The sequence below is a fragment of the Anser brachyrhynchus genome, assembly GCF_964034855.1.
Source record: "Anser brachyrhynchus genome assembly, chromosome: 5".
NCBI lineage: Eukaryota > Metazoa > Chordata > Aves > Anseriformes > Anatidae > Anser > Anser brachyrhynchus.
Window position 1 is genome coordinate 32,815,030 of NC_137699.1, and position 20,962 is coordinate 32,835,991.

The 20,962-nt window shown below is 41.1% G+C and overlaps 1 protein-coding gene across 11 annotated transcripts in view; it reads right to left on the reverse strand.

Annotated features, from left to right (window-relative positions):
• Positions 1 to 1,236: 1,236 nt before the first annotated feature.
• LOC308195643 (carbohydrate sulfotransferase 8-like) overlaps positions 1,237 to 20,962 on the reverse strand; it is a 38,363-nt gene continuing 18,637 nt past the window's right edge. For 2 of the 11 annotated variants that reach the window (XM_080593448.1, XM_080593445.1), the window contains exons 2-6: positions 10,738 to 10,832; positions 10,431 to 10,508; positions 8,414 to 8,524; positions 5,944 to 6,091; positions 1,237 to 5,511 (exon numbers count right to left, since the gene is read on the reverse strand). In XM_080593448.1, the coding sequence (XP_080449574.1) occupies positions 4,661 to 5,511; positions 5,944 to 6,037 (945 nt within the window). In that variant the 5' untranslated portion in view covers positions 6,038 to 6,091; positions 8,414 to 8,524; positions 10,431 to 10,508; positions 10,738 to 10,832 and the 3' untranslated portion in view covers positions 1,237 to 4,660. The other 9 variants (XM_080593441.1, XM_080593442.1, XM_080593449.1 and 6 more) reach the window with 9 other exon arrangements.

The following is a 20,962-nucleotide window of genomic DNA, read 5'->3' on the forward strand; positions in this document are numbered from 1 at the left end:
TGTGGTAAGCTCTGGTAAGGTTTCTTTTCATTGACCTGATCCAGTGATGCGTCACTCATTTTGGATCTGATGATTCACTGTAATTGTCATCAGTGTACTGACTGCGATTTATGAACACTTGACCTTTTCCTTTAAAAGCAATCCTTACTAGAAGCAGCATTGTAACCGTACACCTGTGTACATTCAATACCCAGTCAAAACTTCCAAGAAAACTTCCTGCAATTTCTGGCACTTCCATCCAGGTAAATTCTCTGCCTGTTTTGATTTAGTTTGGTTTACATTAATTTATGTAAGCTATATAATATATATATTAATACTACAACATGATCTAGAATGTAATTCTGGGAAGGAGATGAGTGCTATGACAAGGACAAGCCAAGAAAACTGCAGATTGTAGACCTTATAGCTTTTGATGTATTAACAGTCTGAACACAAAAGTAGAATCACCTGCTAGATGTGAGCTCTGTCACCCAAGCAATGACTTGCACAGGTCGAATTTCCTGGTCTTCTCCTCGGTCAGAAGACATTTCTGTGTAACAGCAAACACTTGAAGTTTCATTGCTCATCTGTTCTTCTATAACCACCTTTTATTCTGTTGACAGCAGTCCTGCTTTGGGAAGTTCTCTAAACAAGAAACCACTAATCAAGTTGTTTTAAAACCTGTTGTTTTAAGACACATTCAAAACTGTATGAAAATTTAAGACTACTAATGGCAGAATTATCACTTTTTTGTTTATTTATTTAAGTGAAGGAAATGTCTGTTTGAGGGAACAACTGGTGAAATGATCTTCCTTACTGACATACATTGATCAACTCTTGGATCTGTTATACCTCCACAAAGAAGGTACGATGTCAGGTTTGTGAATATTTAACCTGAGAGGGCATATGTGTGGATATCTATGAGAAGGGGGAAGTTCTCTCATATTTCCTCACCGTGAATAGGAAGACTTGTAAGACAGCAGCAAGTTTGACTTCGCAAGATTTTTTGCTTCTCCTTCTTTCGCAGCTTAGCTTCATCTTTTATCCAAGCTGGAACATTCATTAATCCTTGCTAATTCTTTCAACTCTTTAAAATTCCTTTGAGACAGCTTTATATTAATGTACTGAAGCAGAGCCAAGTGACTTTGTGTTTATTGTTGTCTAATAGCTCGTGGTCTACGTTATGATTTGATGGAACAGTCCTAAGCATTTCTTTTAAACAGATGTTACTGAGAAGGATGAACAAATACATTAATGTGTTAACTCACTACAGTTTATTATAGTAATTAGAAATAAAACATAGCAATGGTTATAATATAATGGCAAATATAATAAATCAGAAGATGAATTTTGGCATCCCCCCACCCTTTCTAGTCCACCCTGGAGCCTGAGCCCCTCTCTTTGCCATGCCACCTCCGTCCTTGCTCCCAGCTGTGAACACCCACCTTCCTGCAGGAAAATATCACCCAGTGTTAGCACCCAAATGAAAGAAGCTTCCCAGAGGTTCTTCTCTAGGCAAAGGCTGGAGAGAGGCCAGCTCAGCTCAGAGCCTCTAGTCTGGATAATACACTTGTAGGGAGGAGAGTACAGAAAAATGTCTCTCCCAGGTTATCAGGAGGTAATTGTCTTCTCACTTCCACCATGAAGTTTAGAAGTGTCTTGTAGTTCTTGCAGGCTAATTAGGATAAGGTCCAGAGCTTTTGTCAGCTTTTATCACGTTGCAATATTAAGGATGAAATAATGGTAAGTTCTTTCATCGGAGAACTTACAAAGCTGCTTAGTGAAACGAGCTTTGTGGTTCACTTGGGGACTAGACAAGGTGGCATAGTCTCCACTGATAGCATATAACAAGTCACCACTGTTTTTGTTAATTCTGGAACATTGCAGAGCTCTTTTGTATTCTGCACTGCAGCTCTTAGGGTGGGAAGATGTGAATTATCAAGCTCACAGAACTGGGTTGAACATGAAAAGATGCTTGCAGGAGAATGTTATAAGAGCCTTTATAAGGTGAAAACCAAGCGCTTTTTTCTCTATTTTTTTCAACAGATAAACTAGTATTCCCATTTTGTTAGCACTGGTAATAACACAACCTATACTTCTTGTATGCTACTACTTTCTAAAACATCTGATGTTGCATGCATATGTCCTTCACATTTTTTCCTTTGGTGTTGAGAATCTCACCAGCTAAACAGCATTACAGCAGCCAGTGGTTCATGGAAGTGTGCTGCGTACAGTTTCCTATAGGTAAATGCGAAGTCTGAAAGTCTGCCATGAATAACTACAGAGGTTTTTCCTGTATCAATAGATAGCCTTCTGTTACTGACAGAATATCAGTGTTTGTGATGAATGAATTAGCCAACAATTTTCTGTCACCACTGCAGGAAGAATATGTGATCCTGTGTGAAAGAGAAAATAAGAATAGAAAGCCACTCACACGTAACAGCAAGAAACTGGTGGGGAATGTTAACACTAGAGTACTGACAAGTAAAAGACACATGTCAAACATGGTCAATATCACTTCTTCAGACCTTTCCTAGTCTGGCTGATGGTGCCAGAAAATTAAAGAACCTTTGCTGAAGCTTACAGCTCCAGAGGGATCTATTATACAGAAGCAAGTTATCAAGCAAATCTTATTCTTCCTCTTCTTCTTCTGTATGATCTCGCAAAAGATAGAAGAAGCACATAGCTGCAGATGGCACTGATTCTAATTCAGGAAAGAGACAGAGACGACATTCCTCTGCATGGCCTTCATTTTGATGGGAATCATTTCCAGCTTCCTCTGCCTCAGCTCAAGTTTTAAAAAAAAAAATCCATGTGGAGCACAGGGTTTCCAGGGAGGCATGAGCAATCCAGTGTTGGCGGACAGAACAACTGTGGGAACACCAAATATGGTGATCTAGAACGATGAATCACTCTGAAGAAAATCACAAGCTGTTTTAAAAAATTAATAATTAAAAAATAATAATAATAATTTGCTGTGTTTGCTTGGTCTTTTCATTTTGGATCCCTTCCTGTCTCATTTATGGAATACTCATCTATGCAAGAGTTGCCAGATGTACTGAAAGGTAAACCTAGCTTCATGTACCATTTGCCATCGAGGAGGGAAGCACACAGCTTCTTCTGGCTCCACCTGTCACCACGGTCTCACTCTTTCCAGCTGACGGTGATATATCACTTCTTCTTCCCTCTGGGGTAGATCTTCCCTGAATCCTACTGTGTACACAGGAAGCTTTCCCTGCAATCCTCTGACTCAAATTCCATTTCATCCAATTTCCCCAATCTCTTTTTCTCTGTTCTTTGACCATGCTGCTGGTAGGAATGGCTATACAGGTAGTTGGCTGCAATGCAATTAAAATATTTTTGTCCTCATCCTTTTCTATGTAATGAGAAGCTGTGAGCCAACTCTGGATCCAGGACTAGCCTGCCAGCCTTGTGCTTTGCAGGTACAGCTGATAGGACTTAGCTGCATTTGACAATGGGATTTGAGAGACAGCAAGTTAGCTCCTGAGAGACTGACATCCCCTAAAGGTGGTGTTAATATTAATGGATAGTTTCTAAAAACTGCTACAATTAAAATGGTAGTAAATACTTTTCAATGGCACCAGGCAATATATTATTTTTAAAAAAAGGGGGGCAAAACTACTTAACGTTGTGGCAATTATAGACTCGTCTGTGATCTAAAACCAAAGCCACCTAAGAATAGAAGAGAAGGATTATGGTTTGAATGGCTTCTCCCACATGCTTCATTGCTCCCCTCACCATAATTTTGCAATTAATTTGCATTCATCCTCTTGTGAGGTGAGAAAACAACAGGTAGAACAAATTTATTACCTGAGGTTACTCACTTCCACCTAAGTACCACACTCAGGTAAGTCCCCAAGGCTCCTGGCAATCAGCAGGCACAAATGGGAAAAGCCCAAACCAGTCAGTCAGTTGTAAGTGCTTTTGGCGAACAGGAAAGAGCCACATTTCCACTACGATTTTAGAACCTGCACCATACCCATTGTGCAGTCTAGAAGATACGTCTAATTACTTCTCTAAGAAAGATATTTTTTGAGAACTTCCCTCTTCGATCAGACCACAATGCTTACAAAGGTAGTAAAAAGAACCAGAAAATTTTGGAGAGACCTAAGGGAAACCCTGGCTGCATTGCTGCTAACTATGCTTGCTTGAGGGAAGAGGCTGGTGAGCTGTGATGAGAGAACTGCCAGAGAGGAATGTGATCAGGTTCTGTGTAATGCAGCTCCAAACATTTGAAGTTATTTGTTTCTTTCCTACAGGATTCATGTTTGAGGCTTTTACAGACAAAGAGTGGTTTGATGATAAATCAGATTATATATTGCTTTATATGTCTTTTTCTAATAAAAAATTTAAATCATGTATATAAAAATGATGATGTAAATTTCTCATTGTGAAAAATAACTTTCTTCATCCTTCTCCTTTCTCTTACCAACATACCAAAGTCTATCATTTATAAGCAGTCTTCATGAAGCAAACATATCCCAATAATGATCAACAGAGAGAAAATCTCTTCATATAGGTGAATCACTGTACTACGGATCATGGCAGGGATTTGTTACAAGAGCGCTTAGGATGAATAAAACAGCAGTAAACCCATCTATCAAGTACCTGTGAGGACAAGTTCAGCCCAATTTGTACAAATGAAAATGTTTAACCTACATTAGCTTTTCAGAGAAAAATAATCCTCATATTTCATAGTATAGTTAAACAAGAGAAAATCCATTTCGTACAATTTTTTGATCTTCTCAATTTGTTCTGAGCTCAGCTGTCTGAGGTATTCCAAGGTGATATCACCATAAGTTCGTTTCTCTGAGCCATACCTCTTCAGGCTGGGGTACTGCAGGCTCTCTGGTGCACCAATTGCCTTCAGAACGTGCTCAGAATCTAACCCAAGAGTTTCATACTTGCCCAGAATATCATAGTGAATGTTGCAAGGATCACAGAGAAGAAACATTGGTTTCCAGTGAATGTCAAGAGTATTCATTGGTTTTGCTATAATGAAGCTGACAAACTCCTGGAAACTCACTTTTTCAGAAGAATTTTTGTTTTTCCTGAACATTGCCCTAATCTCATTAGCAACAGTGGTACTATAGTATGGCTCAGAGTGCAGAAGCTTGTCTCTGTAAGCTGAAACCAGCCGTTCCAAGGGATGTCTGGTGAACATCACTTTGGTGTAATTGTTCAGAAATTCCTCTTGTACAGGGGGAGGGTAAGCAGCCAGCCTTTTGATCAGTGAGGTCTGGTGGATATGGTCATGCTCAATTTCAGAAGCTTCCACTTCCAAGCCTGCTTGGAGAATGAAAATGATTCTCTTCCAGTTGGAGCAGCCTACCTTGGGCACCTCACAGTAGGTAAGTTTATGTTTGTGCTCCACAAAGAGCTGGCTTGCTACACGAGAATCCAATTTGCTTCTTAGTTTAAGAAGGTTGTTCTTCTGGCAGACAGAAGCCAGTGTGTTTTTGCGATCATTTTGAATTGACAGCCAGTCTTCAGTGGGAACACGAAAAGAATCTGCAACCAAGGAAGAAATTTAAACTGTTTGTGTGAAACAGATTTAGATAATTCTCTTTCTCTTTGTGATGACCAAAGAACTCAAACTATCTCCCTGCATGCCAAAACAAATAAGTATTTTTTGTTTCCTGTCTCCTGACTACTGCAGCAAAAATGCAACAAACTGTCCTGCTTAGTGAAAAGTTCTTCAAAATGAAAACTGTCAACATTAGCAATATTACTCTAAGAATGGTGGATGTTCAAACACTTGTATTATCAAATGCTTTTTGTAGTACTCTTCTCCCAGTACATTACTAAGACAGCCACCACAGTGACAAAGCCTTTAATATTTTAACAGTTTTTCTTACCTGGGCATCGCAGCTACTTTCTAACACATTTAAGAAGGGTGGAACTGGTTCTAGAAATGGTTAAGTTCATAAATTCTTTACTCACCCATTAGATTTTTTTGTCTCGTGGAGAAAAATCCAAAAATAATTATCCCAAAAATAAAATTTGAGAGGAGGAAAACTAATGCCTTCTGGTTCATATTCTTTTCAAATGATGGAGGGCGATGTAATCTCTAAACTGGAAATCTGCCTTTCTGTCAACAAGGAAATAAAATACATATTTTGTATGACATAAAAAAGATGATGTGATATTTTCTTACAGAACTTAAGGCAGCAGAAGGACCTTTATGCCCTACTAAAGCACGCTTTGCTAACATGTAAACATTCTCTAAAGAAAAAGACTCACATTTACACAGTTAAACCTAATAAACAAATAGCATGACCATTTAAAATTACTAAAAAGAGTTCCTCCTTTCTCAGAACAATGGACTGTGCATGAGGAAGTACTCCTCACTTCTCATGACTTAAAGCTGGTGTTCCCATTAAGTAAACTCATCTACCCCTTCACACTGTGCAAAATTAATAAAATCATTTAGAATTAGAAATGTTATTTTTTTAAAAACCTTGCTTGTTAGTCTGGGAGTACAGTTTTCTGGAACCTGAAACAGGCCTAACTGCAAATCTAAGGACGAGAGTCTTCCCCTCCTCTTCGCTGAAGCTTCCAATGCATAAAAATAAATCAATATTCAGTGCAGCAGAAACTCTTTCTACATTCCAGCAGAGAATTCTAACTACTAACAATTGATTAATTCTCTCATTCTCTCTCTCCTAAAGAGACTGCAGAGTATGCATGTGCTGCTGTTGCTGCTGCAGCAGAAGTCCCCCAAAATGGTGCATCATGGCAGGAAGTATGTAGAAGGAGGGAAGGCCAATGCAGTGCAACACTCAAGGTATTCCCTCTACTCTACTGATTTGTTACATCCCCAAGTACTTCCTGGAGATAGAGCTCTCTAAATTTCTCCATGCAGTCTTACTGTGTTGCTCCCTTAGGAATCTCTTCATTAGCATGCTTTTAATTATTTTTTATTTGAAGTAGCAAAAATAAGTGCAAAACCGTAACTGCTTGCAAACTTGACTTTTCATTTCTGTCCCATAAGGAGTGCATCATAAAAAAGTCAAGTAACATTGTCTTCTTTTTTTCTTTTCTTTTTTTTTTTTTTAACTTTCGATTTTTTTACCCTGAAGCTGCTGGCAATAAAAACAATAATCCTCACCTGATTTCTTGAGGCTATGACTTCAGGTCTTTTTGTTTTACAAAGATGCAGCAGGACCACTCTGGAAGTTATTTGGGGTCCCCCCTGCAGTGTTGATGTACATAAACCCCAGCTGCCAAAATGGAAATGGGTTTCCTGTGTGCTCCGAGACAGCAGTAGGCTCATCTACTAGTGGTATAATAGTAGATTGTTATAGCACTGAAAATGCACTTGCACACAAAGACTCTTTCAGGGCTGAGGGGTGATTATTGTATCACACATCAATATCAGCATTATCTTCAGACTCATACAGTTAGCAGCATTACTAATCATTAATTCTCTCTTAGTGTAAGCATGACCTTAGAAATGAAGAAGGATAACTGTTCACTATCTCCAACCTCTACACATCAACATGAACAAATCTGCAGTTGCATATTTTAACTATATACTTGTGTCTACGTTAAACTGTTACAATATTCATTCAAATGAACACAGTATTTTTACACACTACGGCATTTAGCCAATATTTTTGCATTTTCTTATCTACAAAAGACCATTGTGTAGACAATAAGAAAATGTAGGTGTTGATCTTTGACCTTTTCTTCACTGTATGTCATTTCTCCCTTTACCATGTGATCTTGTGATCTACTGATTTCTTGTGTATCGAGCACTCTTTTCAAAGCCTACTGAAGTCAGTCAGATTGGTCATTGATCTTACCAGGTCCAAGACAGAGTGATCTTTTTTTTTTTTTCCCCAGAAGTGGTTTAAAGACCACATCTACAATTTCACACCATGTAGCAACTAAAATAAATTAGACTAAATAATTCTGTACAAGGACTCCTTAGAGTATGCTTAGGAGAAAAAGGTTGGGCTTTTGTTACCTGATATACTGTCACCTCAGGGTAGTTGTTATCATACCTGTCTCAGGAATCAGAAAATTTACCATATTTAGATATTTTTATCATGTATAGATGTTAAACAACAGTTATAGAATATAGGATCTGCCAGAAGACACATTTCATGTTGAAACATGTCAGTGAGTTACCAGAGGCAAATGGAAGAGCGCGACCTCCTTGATGCAAGAAGCTCGTCAAACACAGTAGACAACTCCTCTAAGACATTTCAGCATATTTGTACAAGCAAAAGAATCCTTATTTAGGAGAATGGCCAGACAATAAGGATGAATAGAATGAGCTCCGAAGTGACGGACTAAATCTGTCTGGACCACTTGGAAATCTTCAAAATGCAGACTGGCTGTAACAGCTATCATGCTCCATCAAGAAGTGAGTGAGGACAATGTGACAATTCAGAGAAGCTGCTACCTGAAGGTGAAGTCCAAAGGCTACTTCTCAAAGTGTTTTCTGATGGAAGATCCCAGTATGGGGTTCCGTGTAACACAAGGTCTTCAATGATGTAAAACATCTAAGGACAACCTGAGGTATAACAAGGAAAGAAAATTATGAGAACCATTTTGTCAGAAGAGGGATAAATAACCTGACAATTAAAAAGCGAAAAAAAAAAAAAGAAAACCTTTGTGATGCTTTCACGGTGTCAGTAGATCTGATGAACTTTTTCTCCTATTACTTCACTTAACGTCTTTTACAATTATTTGCAGTTGTAAGAGGAAGTGAATGAATACTTTTGTTTGCATTTTACCTCATCCTGCCTTGTATTAAGTGTAAATGGGTATTTACAAGGCATTCCTCAGCCAAGGTGTGGTGAATATATCAACACAACATCTTTGTAATGAATACTCTAATTTTGCTGTACCCAAAGGGTAGCAGGATGGGCTACCAAAGGCAAGGTAGAAAGATAGTACCATAGGCCTCAAAAAAAGGTAGAAATGTCTTCTAACTGAACATTAACAACAAGAAGTCAGAGATCTAAATGCCTCTTTGGAGCTAACGTATCCCAGATGAGATGAGAGTATACTTAAAAATAAATACAGGGCATTAACCTGGTTTGTCCTTGTTACACGTTGTAGTGTTTTTTTTAATTTTGTTTTTAATGAAAAGCATAACATTTTATATATAGATAATAGACAGAAAATAGCTAACAGTCCTACACTGCACAGTTGGTTTTTGCTTGTTCTTCAAATCACATCATTATAAGTCACCATACATAGCTAGCTACTGCTTACTGTTTTCAGCTCTGCATGTCTTACTGGAGTCTGCAGATTTCATCAGAATTTTAATTTATTTTTTTTCTTGGACATTAATAAAGTGTAAACAAGGTAGTAAGGGGAATGATCCTCAGAACCATTTCATGTAAAACCCTTTCAGAAGCATTTCTATCAGGTTATGAGATTGAGGCCTGTCAGCTAACCAGCATTTAATTCCTTCCACACGCATCCAGCTAACTTATCACTTTGTAGCTTAGCCAAAACATGCTGCCAAGTCAAACACTTTATACAATTCTAAGTCTACTATAACAATTTCATCACCTTAAACAACCAAAATAAACAAAAATGATAAGCCAGTTTGCACAACACAGTCTTTAAGAGAGCACAACCAGAGGAATTGCTCAAGCCAAGAGTGGTAGCATATGGGGAACAGATTACTGTAGAAAGCAGCGTTAATCATGTCATGTGCATGTAGGACATGAAAAAGGCCTGAAGCCTATAATCATATGCGTATTCGACAGAGCATATCACACACAGGTTGAAGTTCTTCCTCCTGCCTCACAGGCTTATTCCTAGGTACAAGCACTGAAGGAGTAGATCGTTGCCTCTAACAGGTATCAGTGGTATCCCGTCTTGTCCTTGTACTGTTAAAACAGTGATACATAATATCATTCCCTAATTCTTCTCCTGGAACTGTGGAACCATTTTAATTGAAAAATCTGCAGTTTTGAAAGTTGAAGGGTTTTTTAAGTCTTAAAAAAAAAAAAGTCTGAAAAACAGCATTGTGGTACTTTTAGAAACAATTAGAAGTCCTATAATTGGAAATACTGCATAACATTAAGTCAATATGTATGGCACCAATTACCCAAGTATAGAAATACACCCATGCAAATATTTGTGTGTGCATGTATATATATGTGTGTATTTTTAAACTATATGTATGTTTATATGTATATATATATACACACATATATACATATAGCTCAGGAACCCATTAATATCAGTTACACTGGCGTATTATTTGCTCCAAGTAAACCAACTAAGTAGGTTGATAAGTCTCCTGGTGATAAACTTACAAAGGTGTGTCTCAAGACACCTTTTTGGCAAAGGCAGACCTTGGTCACAGCTGAGCATATGTGTGAGCGTCTGCACTCTCCCCAGTGTAATGATAAATTGGACTTTACAGATTAAAAGAATGAAATGGCAACAATACTTACGTGTGTTCCTGATACATTTGAAGCCAGAGGTGAAAAAAGGTACCAGTAAGGCAGCCCCGTGGAAGGCAGGGAAAATCTCTGTAAACAGATAACATTCTCAGTAGCTGGGCCACATTCTCTACTTAAACTCTGTTAATCCCTTCAAAAAGACAACTGTAAATATATGCATACCAATACATATGTGGTTACATAGCAGGTGAGGAGGGGATGACGTGTAGAAACCCCCTGAACAGCTAGTATAAAAAATGAACAGGAAAAACAAGTTCTGAGCATACTGTTTGAACATGGTGAAATGCCACTTGCTTACCCAAATTCACAGGCTCCCCATTCCCATCGAACTCATTATGGATGGACAGACTGGAAGGAGAGGCCAGCAACTGGAGTCTCAGCAAGTAGGCTTCCCTGCTCCATGAAGAGGAAAATAATTAGTGGATTAGAAACTTTCAGCAGGCGGCAGATAGCCAAGGGCTCATTGCATGAAGATCAACATGATCTGGGTCATTTTGCTGACAAGAGTCAGGGTCTGGCATTATCTCACTTGCAGCAGCAAGGGCTGAAAGGTGTTACAATCCTAGAATATCCCAAGTTGGAAGGGGCCTACAAAGGAGCACCAGGTCCAATTCCTGGCTTCATACAGGACCACCCTCAAATCAAAACATTTATGAAAGTGTTGTACAAACACTTCTTAAACTCCAGCAGGCTCGGTGCCATGACCACATCCCTTGGGGAGTCTGTCCCAGTGCCCAACCTCCCTCTGGGTGCAGAACCTTTCCCTAACACCCAGCCTGACCCTCCCCTGTCCCAGCCCCACGCCGTTCCCTCAGGTCCTGTCGCTGTCCCCAGAGAGCAGAGCTCAGCGCCTGCCCCTCCGCTCCCCTCGTGAGGAAGCTGCAGGCCTGCTCTGCTCTGGGCTGAACAAACCAAGTGACATACATCTTCCCCTCTACACCCTTTGCCATCTTTATTGCTCTCCTTTGGACAATATCTAATAGCTTTAGGATTTTCTTATTGTGACACCTAAAACTTTACACAGTACTCGAGTTGAGGCTCTACCAGCACAGAGCAGAGTGGGACGATCCCTTCCCCTGACCAACTAGCAATGCTGCATGCTCTTGCTACACCCCAGGATACTGCTGGCCCTTTTGGCAGCCAGGGCACACTTCTGACTGATATTCAACTTGCCATTGACCAGAAACCCCAGATCCCTTTCCATGGGGCTGTTTTCTAGCCTCTTGTCCCCCAGTCTGTAGGCATATCCAAGAATTGCACCATCTCAGGTGCAGAAGCCAGCACTTGCTTGTGTTACGTGAGAACAGATATAAGCTCAGTGTGGGGAGCAACATAGGACCTGGACTGGGGACTACTGAGGAAGAGTCTGACAGGGAAATCCTACAGAGAAGCACATTTCACTGAAGTGAGGCATTTAATTCACCACTGTGGTCATCTCAGACTTCCATTACCGCACCAGGTTTCTTTCTGGCCTCAGGAACTGTAGTGCTACCTTCGTCACAGCCAGCATTAAATTGTTCATTATTCTCATTATGTCACCATTTTATGTCTATCTTCTAGCTTCTTCTCCATTTCATCCCATGAAATCTGCCTGTCATCTGCCCGTCTTGCCTTCCAAGGCTTTTCTTTACTTGTAATTTCTCATGCAGTATTAAAAGCTCAACTTTAACTTCTAATCAGTCATAGTGCTAGCCCCTGCTAAAGATCAGATAACTTCTGCTATTTCCCCTTCAACCTTCCCTCTTTAGAAGGAGTTTCTGAAGCGCCTACAAATCTAGAGTATTTTTCACCTAAAATCACTCCTTAAAATTCTGCTTTTCTGAGATGCCAACACCAGTCAGGCTGCCAGTGTGCTAAGACTATTACCAACTGGCACACAAAAGAGCAAGTGAAAAGAAGAGCCATTTGGGGGATGAAAAGAACCAAAGCAAGGAGAGAAAAAGAGGACATGGAAAAAGGCAGCACAGTCTGACAGAAAAACTCCCAGAGAGGCAGGGAACTGTAACCTGAGGACGAGCGGAGGAGCTGGGGCCATGGGAAATAGAAACACAGTGTAACCTGCTCATATGATGCTGTGGGAAAGGAAGGCTGAGAAAAGGAGTGGATGAGACAAAAAGAATAATTCAGTGAAGATTCAGAATAAATACAAGGAAATGAGTACATAAAAGAATATGCAAAACAATCCAATAAATTACCATAGACTTTTAAAAAGGAATGAGTTTAAATGCATTGTGGTCATGAACACACACCTTACTGTAAACCTGAATTGTCTCTTGTTTACTTCCTGTAGTTGTATCCAGAAAGGTCACGGGGTTTTGATTTATTTATTTTTATTTATTTATTTAAGTATGGCCACTTCCCATAGATATTTCCAGTGAAGGAACAGTGAAGAATGGCTCTTTCTGTAGGATGGACAGCTGGGAGCCAGGTGCAGTAACAAGATGGCCAGCATGACAGGGCCTCTCCGGCCTGAACACATCCCCACCGCCCTTGAACAGCAAAGGCCTGGAGATGGTGGCCAGTTCAACCAAGAGACCAGATCATCAGGGCAGGCCATGGTGACATGGGTCCACAGGTGGGCCTAGGGCCGGGCAGGGCTGTGGGGAGCTGGAGCCCAGCCCTGCTGCGGCCTTGCTGGGGCAGCAGCTGACAGCCCTGGGGGGCTGACACGGGGTCCTGGGCAGAGTGAGGGGAGGCCCGGCGGGTGGGCAGGGTTAGTCAGAGCCCCGTTTGTGCTCTCAGGCTCTGCTTCTGTTCTCTTTATGAGAAAAAATCCACTCCTTCTGTGTGGTTATATCTGGTAATGGCTCCAGGGCCTTCTTATCTAAACCGTTAATTCAAAATTTTAAACACATATCAACTGCCAGTTAAACCACTGCAATACCAGTTATGGGAGAGCAACCTCCACCACTCTTTCTCCTAGGGAATTTAGATGAGCCTAAGAAATTTGCTAAGGATGAAGAAAGGGAGAAAAGAGTACATAAGAAAAGCTTAGAATGTGGTGCACTCTTGTTTCGTGGGACACTGGACCTCAGAATCCCTCTGCTTTTCTTATATCATTAACTAAGTTTCTGGCTTCTTGCATGTCTTACAGTTCTCTCTTCTATTTATCTTGTCAATTACTGCCATTAATAGCAATGTCTTCCTTTTCATTCAGGTCTACCCACCTCTCTCCCTTCCTGCTTTTCACATCCCTGTTTAAACTTGATTCACTCTTTCCTGCTGTTTCACACGGAATAGCATAGACACAAGTTTATTCATAAGTTGCTGTTGCTTAACACATGGGCCCCAGGCAACCTCCTAGTTGCTGTTCATCTAGTTACATCCCACTTGTATTCCCTCCACTAGTATCCCTGTGCCATAACTGATGAGAGTGATGATCTCTCATCATTTTCTACTCTTCAGTGCATACAAAGTGTCCCTGCTAAAATTATTTTTCTTTTTTTGCTCCCATCTCTTCCAGCTGTGCCTGTCATTCAAGTGTAGATTCCTCACTTTCAGGTTCCAACACCATTTTGACCAAAACCATACCTCTAGTCTCATGTCCTCCAACTTTCCTTTTTGTTCCTCCTCCAAGACTCCTGTACAGGAATCATGTTCAAATCCATACACTGATGTTGTTGTGCCTACACTTTAAAAGAAGTTCTCCTGAAATAGCCTGACAAAACTGTGTATATGCATTTGTCTCTTTCTACATGAATCTAGGCCTATTTTTCCTTTCCTTTTGGGTCTCTTCTGTGTTGCAGAATAAGCTGTTTGTCAGAAACATTGTTTTAGTCTGTTTTCAAGAAACATGTTCTTACATCATACACTATGGCACATGAAGCATCAAGTACTAAGAAGTTAGGAAAAAGTAGGGTTAAAGTAGTGTGCGAGCTGAATCACAGAAAGCATAAGATGAAGTATCTGCTGGCTTTAAGCATCACAATCTTGAAACTAAAGACCTTACTTTTCAAAGTATTTAACATTACAGTACACTCTAAGTTCAAAATAGTCTTTCTGATCCAGTTACAGATATGAATGCTTAAAAGATATGCAAATCTGTTTCTGGAGCCTGCTTCGGTACTGAGAAAATGGAGAAAAGTCAATGAAAAGATAGTTGCTCCACACCACGTGGGAATATTCTGGCAGATAAACTCTCATCGTAAAACCACTTGCCTGATTCATTGCACAACTTCCCTTTTTTGCTGCAGACAGCAAGGATCCTACTGCACAGCCCTAGAGCACCTCAAGAGCACATCCATCTCCTGTGAACTGGGTGTGTCAAATTGTGTGTAATATCCTGTTTCTTTGGGGAAAAAAAAAAAAAGCATTGAAAAACTACTGAAAAAGTCTTAATGCAGCATCGTAACAACATGCACAAAAATCATTGTCAGTGGTGAATCATTTAGCTCCCTTGACCAGTCTTGTAATACTCACTCTGATAGAATAACCTGTATAGAGGCAGAAGGTTATTTTCTGAACAAACCTGGTGTTGGCAAGGGTGAGAACCAAGCTCATCAGAATTGTCTGCTGACAGCAACAAAATGGCAAGACTCAGGTGCATTGGATGCCACTGCTGGCACTGGTGCAGAGCGGTCCCTCGCACAGCTTGACCCTGCTTCTCTTGCCCTTGCCATCAGCGTGGCCTGCCTGGAGTCTTCCCCTCCCAGTACCCCCAGTGCCACCTCCTTGCACCCCACTTCCCAGCAGCCCTCCAACACTGCGTTCCCTTCCCACTGGACGTGTATTGGTGTGGGCACCAGTGCTTCTCCCTCAGCCCCCACCCCAGGTGAGGCCCCCTTCTTCCCCAGTCCCTGCTTCCAGTCCTCAAGCTTTTAACCCAGTCTCCAGCAGATCCTCACCTCCAAAAGGCATCCTTGTATCGTTTCCTGTATGTTTGCCCAGCAAATCCTGTTTTCCAGCTTCCCAGATACCCGTCAGATCTCACCCTGATGCCGGTGTTCAGTCTTCCCCATGCACGAGCCAGGTCTTTGCTGGCTCCCCCTGCCAAACTCCTCCCTTAATCTCCTCAGTCAGTCTCACAGCCCCCCACACCAACCGCAATTCTGAGCCCTGCTCATCAGATCTCTCTCTCCTTCCTCTTCCAAGCCTCCCACACAGCCCCGCTGCTGCTCCTGTATTTAGCTCATTCCAGGCTCTGCTCTCCAGCTCCTCTAGCAATTTTAGTACCTCTCAAACTACACTGACACATTTTCCTTTCCATTCCCTCCCACATCAATTTTCACACTGCTCATCAAGGCAGTTTCTTTCCACTAATTTCATTCTTCCAATCTATTTTGCCAGTGATCCTCAACACTTTCCAAAAACATCTTGCTCATGCTTGCCTTGTTATTTAAATTGGGTGGCTTACTTCTCAGTTTACTTCTCTGTGCCACCTCAATTAAGCAGAGGTTTCACTGAGAATATACAATATCCCCTTAACCTCATTTTCAAATGCTTTTTTACAAGGCCTGCAAAGTACCTGAAATTCTCAGGGGAAAGGTCACCAGAACCATTCAACGTGACCAAAAAATAAAATAAAATAAAATCGCTATTTCCAAAACAGCCTGTATAAAAACCTATAAAATATTTTTGCTGAAAGGCTTTTAAAAAATAATATGCTGAGGCAGATATTCAGCATGGAAATTTTCTGTTTAAACACTTGAAATTTGACAGAATCCTATGCAGCTGTAAACTGTATTGAAATGAGATGAATCAAGATGTATATTGCCCATAGCAAAGCCAGAAAATGAATGAGAGCCTCTCTCTCTGTTTCAGACACCAGAACCCTTGTAGCATTAACTTTTAACTGTGTGTTCAACACTCCTGTTCTTTGGAGAGCTTAAGGAATGAAAAATAGACTGCCAAAATGCCTCTGTAGATTCATTTTATCATGGTATGATTCCAAAAGCTAAATAATAATGTCCCAATTTATTTCTTGAGATTCAATGGCAATTTCTAAACACATAAATGAAAAAAAAACACCACTACCAAAAAAAAAAAACAGAGATCAAACAAATCTTCCTTTTTGAAGATTTAGCTACACTATGAGAATGAAAATGAAGGTAACATGAAAAGCTACTAACTATCCAATTTTACCAATCAGACAACCTCAGTGGAGATTACCACCCCTCAGAGGAATGAAAAAATAGAAAAGAAAGATTCAGAGAAAGAAAGAGCAGGCCAAAGAGACATATTAATTCCTTTTATGGCTGGGTCTGCAAAGGAAAGGCAGAAAGGTTTTATCTTCTCCTTACCTGAACTTCAAGTCTGGGCAAAGTGTTTCTGCATCCCCACAGATGCCTTCCCAGGGAAGCATCTGAAACACTCTGCATATGTAGGATTTGTCGTCTTTTTGATTGAATGCCCGGCAAAAAGATTCAAGTGCTTCCCTGTGAATGTTTAGGTGGGCATCTCCAGTTGCACATCACAAAGCAATGTGCTGTGTCTGTCTCTGGGTGTAATAGCAGCATTTAACCACTCCCTGTGTATGGTCTACAGGAGCTGTCGGAGCCTGCCAAGTGCTTCAACAACAGCCTGCCAAGAGGCTGCCTGCTAAGCAACCAAGAGGGAGGATGGTCGGGAATATGAGGGTAAAGGTAATTTGGTTGAGAGCAACTGTGATGTGAAAACGTGTATTTCTTTAGATGAGAAACAAGAGGAAACAGCAACTCAAACCCAATGGACTCTCTGCAAGTAGACTCCAATAAACCCTGGGAACTGGCAGGTAAATTCTCATGGGAAACATGGCTAAGGCAGAAGGAATTCAGTAGAGTTGGCAGTTCCTTAAAGAAATGATGTTTAGGGTACAAGCACAAACAATCCCACACAGTAGGAGGATAGGAAGTATGGTCAGAGACCAACTTGGCTAAGCATCACGGTCTTCAGTGACCTGAAACACAAGAAGGAAATGTACAGAAAGGAAAACAGGTCAAACTGCTAAGGACAGGTATGAAAGAATAGCGCAAGATGCTGAAAAAAAGTCAGAAAGGATAAAGCATAAATTTAACTGCAAAAAGCAATGGGCATAAGGGACAGCAGGAAAACATATCTCTAAGGAAAAGAAAAACCTAGTGATAAATCTCTTGCAGAAGGCTAAAGTGCATTTTGCATCACTTTTCAAAACAGGGTGATGTGTAATCATATAACTAAACTTAGTTAAGATAGACTCCACCTAAAATAGGAAAATAACAGGTCTGACAATAATTGAGAAAGACTGCAGATCACTTCATCTTCAGGTATGTCTCTACAGTACTGTAGTGGGTTTACATGGCAAGGTTTTGGCAGCAGGGGACCATAGGAGTGGCTTCTGTGAGAAGGATCTAGAAGCTGCCCCATGTTAGGTAAGGGCCCCACTGCTGACCAGAGCTGAGCCAATAAGTGATGTTGTTTCGCACCTCTGTAAGAGCATATTTAAGACAGGGAAAGAAAAAACGCTGCGCCACACAGCAGCTGGGAGAGTGAGAGGAGTGAGGAACAGCCTTGCAGGCACCAAGGTCAGTGAAGAAAGAGGGGGAGATGTGCTCCAGGTGCCGGAGCAGAAGTCCCCTGCGGCCTGTGGTGAGGACCATGGTGAAGCAGGCTGTCCCCCTGCAGCCCATGGAGTACCACGGTGGAGCAGGGTTCCACCCTGCAGCCCGTGGAGGAGACCATGGTGGAGCAGGTGGACCTGCACCGATGGAGGCTGCAGCCTGTGGAAGACCCCTGCCGGAGCAGATTCCGGGCCGGACCTGTAGCCTGCGGAGAGGAGCCCACGCAGGAGCAGGTGACCTGGCAGGAGCTGCTGCCCGTGGGGGATCCAGGTTGGAGCAGTTTGCTCCTGAGGGATGGACCCCGTGGTACGGACCCATATCTGGAGCAGTTCTTGAAGAGCTGCTGCCTGTGGGCAGCCCACGCCAGATCAGTTCAGCAAGGACTGCATCCCGTGGGAGGGACCCCACAGCACAGGGGACGAGAGTGACCGAGAAGGAGTGGCAGAGAAGAAGCGCTATAGACTGACCATAACCCCCATTCCCCTGTTCCCCTGCGCCGCTTGGGGAGAGGAGGTGGAAGAGGGTGGACGGGAGGGGAAGGTGCTTTTGGTTTCTTTCCTTTGTTTCTCACTTCTCTAGCATGTTACTAATAAGCAATAAATCTTACTATCTCCCTATGCTGAGTCTGTTTTGCCCGTCACGACAATTACTGTGCAATCTCCATGTCCTTATCTCAACCTTTGAGCCCTTTTCATTGTATTTTCTCCCCGTTCCTCTTTGAGGAGGGGGAGTGAGAGCGGTTGTGGTGGAGCTCAGCTGCCCACTCGAGTAAAACCACCACAAGTACCTCTCCAGAAGGCCTCTCTATTGGTCATTGACTGTACTGACCAAGTCTCCCTCGACTCTGAGAGGAACCTAAACCCCAGCACAGATACAGATGGCTATTTTATAGGCAGTTAAAGTTAGGTGAAATTAATCCTATCCATAGCAAAGGCTATGCCTGAGTAAGTGCACATGAGGATACCTTGAAAACATAGTGAAGCAAATTCAGAGCTGTTAGCTTCCTCTATGAAAACTCACAGAAGTCACATGAGAAAACAGAAGAGCTGAACACAGCGCTCATCTTTAAAAAGCCAAGGAACCAGGAAGAGAACAATTCTGGAAAAATACTGGAATAAGTAACAAAAGAAAATATGCATAAACTGGTACAGGAGAAGCAGGTCATATAACATGTTTTAATTTTAATACTATTGATATTGAAGGCTAACATTTTTGTTAGTAAATTATGAAAAAGGGAAATTACTTTAGATAGAGTGCAAAACTGTCTGGAAAAATTATTAGTTTTTAATCATTTAGCTTTAAACTCAAAAAAATGTAATGTGACATTCCAGGTGGACCTGTTCTGTACCAGGTACTTTTTCATTAAGGACTTGGATAAAGTAATCTTGTAGATACTAAAAAGCCTAGATGAATAACACACACATTGCATGATATGTTAAATTCACAATGCTCTTGACAAGAGAAAAAACCTATAGGAGAAAAAACAGTACAATGCACTTGCTTTTACAAGTGGGACGTTCTGAGTCAAAACAACAGTTTGTAAAGATGCAGGATTGCTAACCAGCAATTAGGCAGCCATTCTGCCAAAAAGGGATAAAGGAGGAGTAGTAAATACATTAATATGTAATGTTACACTGCTACAAGAATGCAAACTGCATATTAGGAAGATAAACTATTTTGCTTGTAAGATACAGTAGGGAATCTTCCTATTATATTTCTGGCTAGCAGAAAGTAAAGAAAATGGGCAGGTGTCTGAAGACAGGACAGGATGGAAGGAATGACGGAAGGACGGACGGGAGGATGGGAGGACAAAAGGAAGGACAGAAGGAAGGTTGGTTTAAAGAATTGAGGTTTCTTGGTCTAAAGAACAAAAGGCCAAGTGAACACATTAAAATGCTCATCTACATAAGTCACTCATAAAGAGGCAGGGATAAAATTGTTTTTATCTGTAGTGGATATGAAGTGATGGGCTTAAAAAACAGAGGCATGGAAGTTTACATTATGTATCAAGAAAATCTTATTAACAATAAAGATAATGAAATACTTCATTTCCTAGGTACAACTGATCCTGTCTTGGAGCTTCAGAATGCACAAAATAACCTCTTGAGGTCTTTTTCAGCCTCCTTTTCTGCAAGTCTGTGCGTGGTTGATACAGCTATATGATTTAGAAACCCTATCTTACCTCTCTAGATTAGATAAATTTATCAAGTTTTCATGCTAAATTACAGCAAGACAGATTGCTGTTTTGACATAGGGATTCAGAGAACCAGCAACACTTCTTCCAAAATTAGCATGATGCCACCTCTCTCTATATTTTTTTTTTGTACAGCACATCCTTTTAGCTCTCAAGAAATGCAGAGGGTTGTGGCAAAAAGACTACTGTCTTCCAGAGGACAGTGCGTCTGAGATTCAGTGATTGTGCATGGCTTTTCCAAATGTCACAAGTGTGCCCATCTCTTTCATGGGGACTCCTGATGGAGTCTCATAGAGAAATAATCTCAGCTGCTCAAGTCTACCTTTCTGGTGAGTTAAGCTGCAAACCACTAATAAGACACAGAGCTCATTTGCCTCAGGGGACACTTACGATGATGAGACATGGAAGAGTGCTAAATCGAGTGAAGTGAGATGTGGGCAGAAAATATGGAGATGTACTTTGTTAGAGGGCTGAAGAATCAGATTGCCGCTTCATCATCTCAAATTTTCCATGTGCTTGTTCTTCATACTAATCAAACTCCAGGTTCATATTAATTTAATAAAGTATATTCACCGGGCAGAATAGATTAAATTCCTTTTGCCTGTCTTCTACCAAAGATCTAACTTTGTCAGTGTATAGATGTACTTGTCCAAAAAACATCATATTAATGACCATCAGAAAGCAAATCTCAGAGAGGTGTTTGTTGTACTGATTCGCTACAGCAGCTTCTAGGACCGTGACTCCATTGCCAGAGAAATACCAGTGTTAGTCACTACCCGTTTTTTCTCTGTAATTCACTTATGTAGACATGTTCA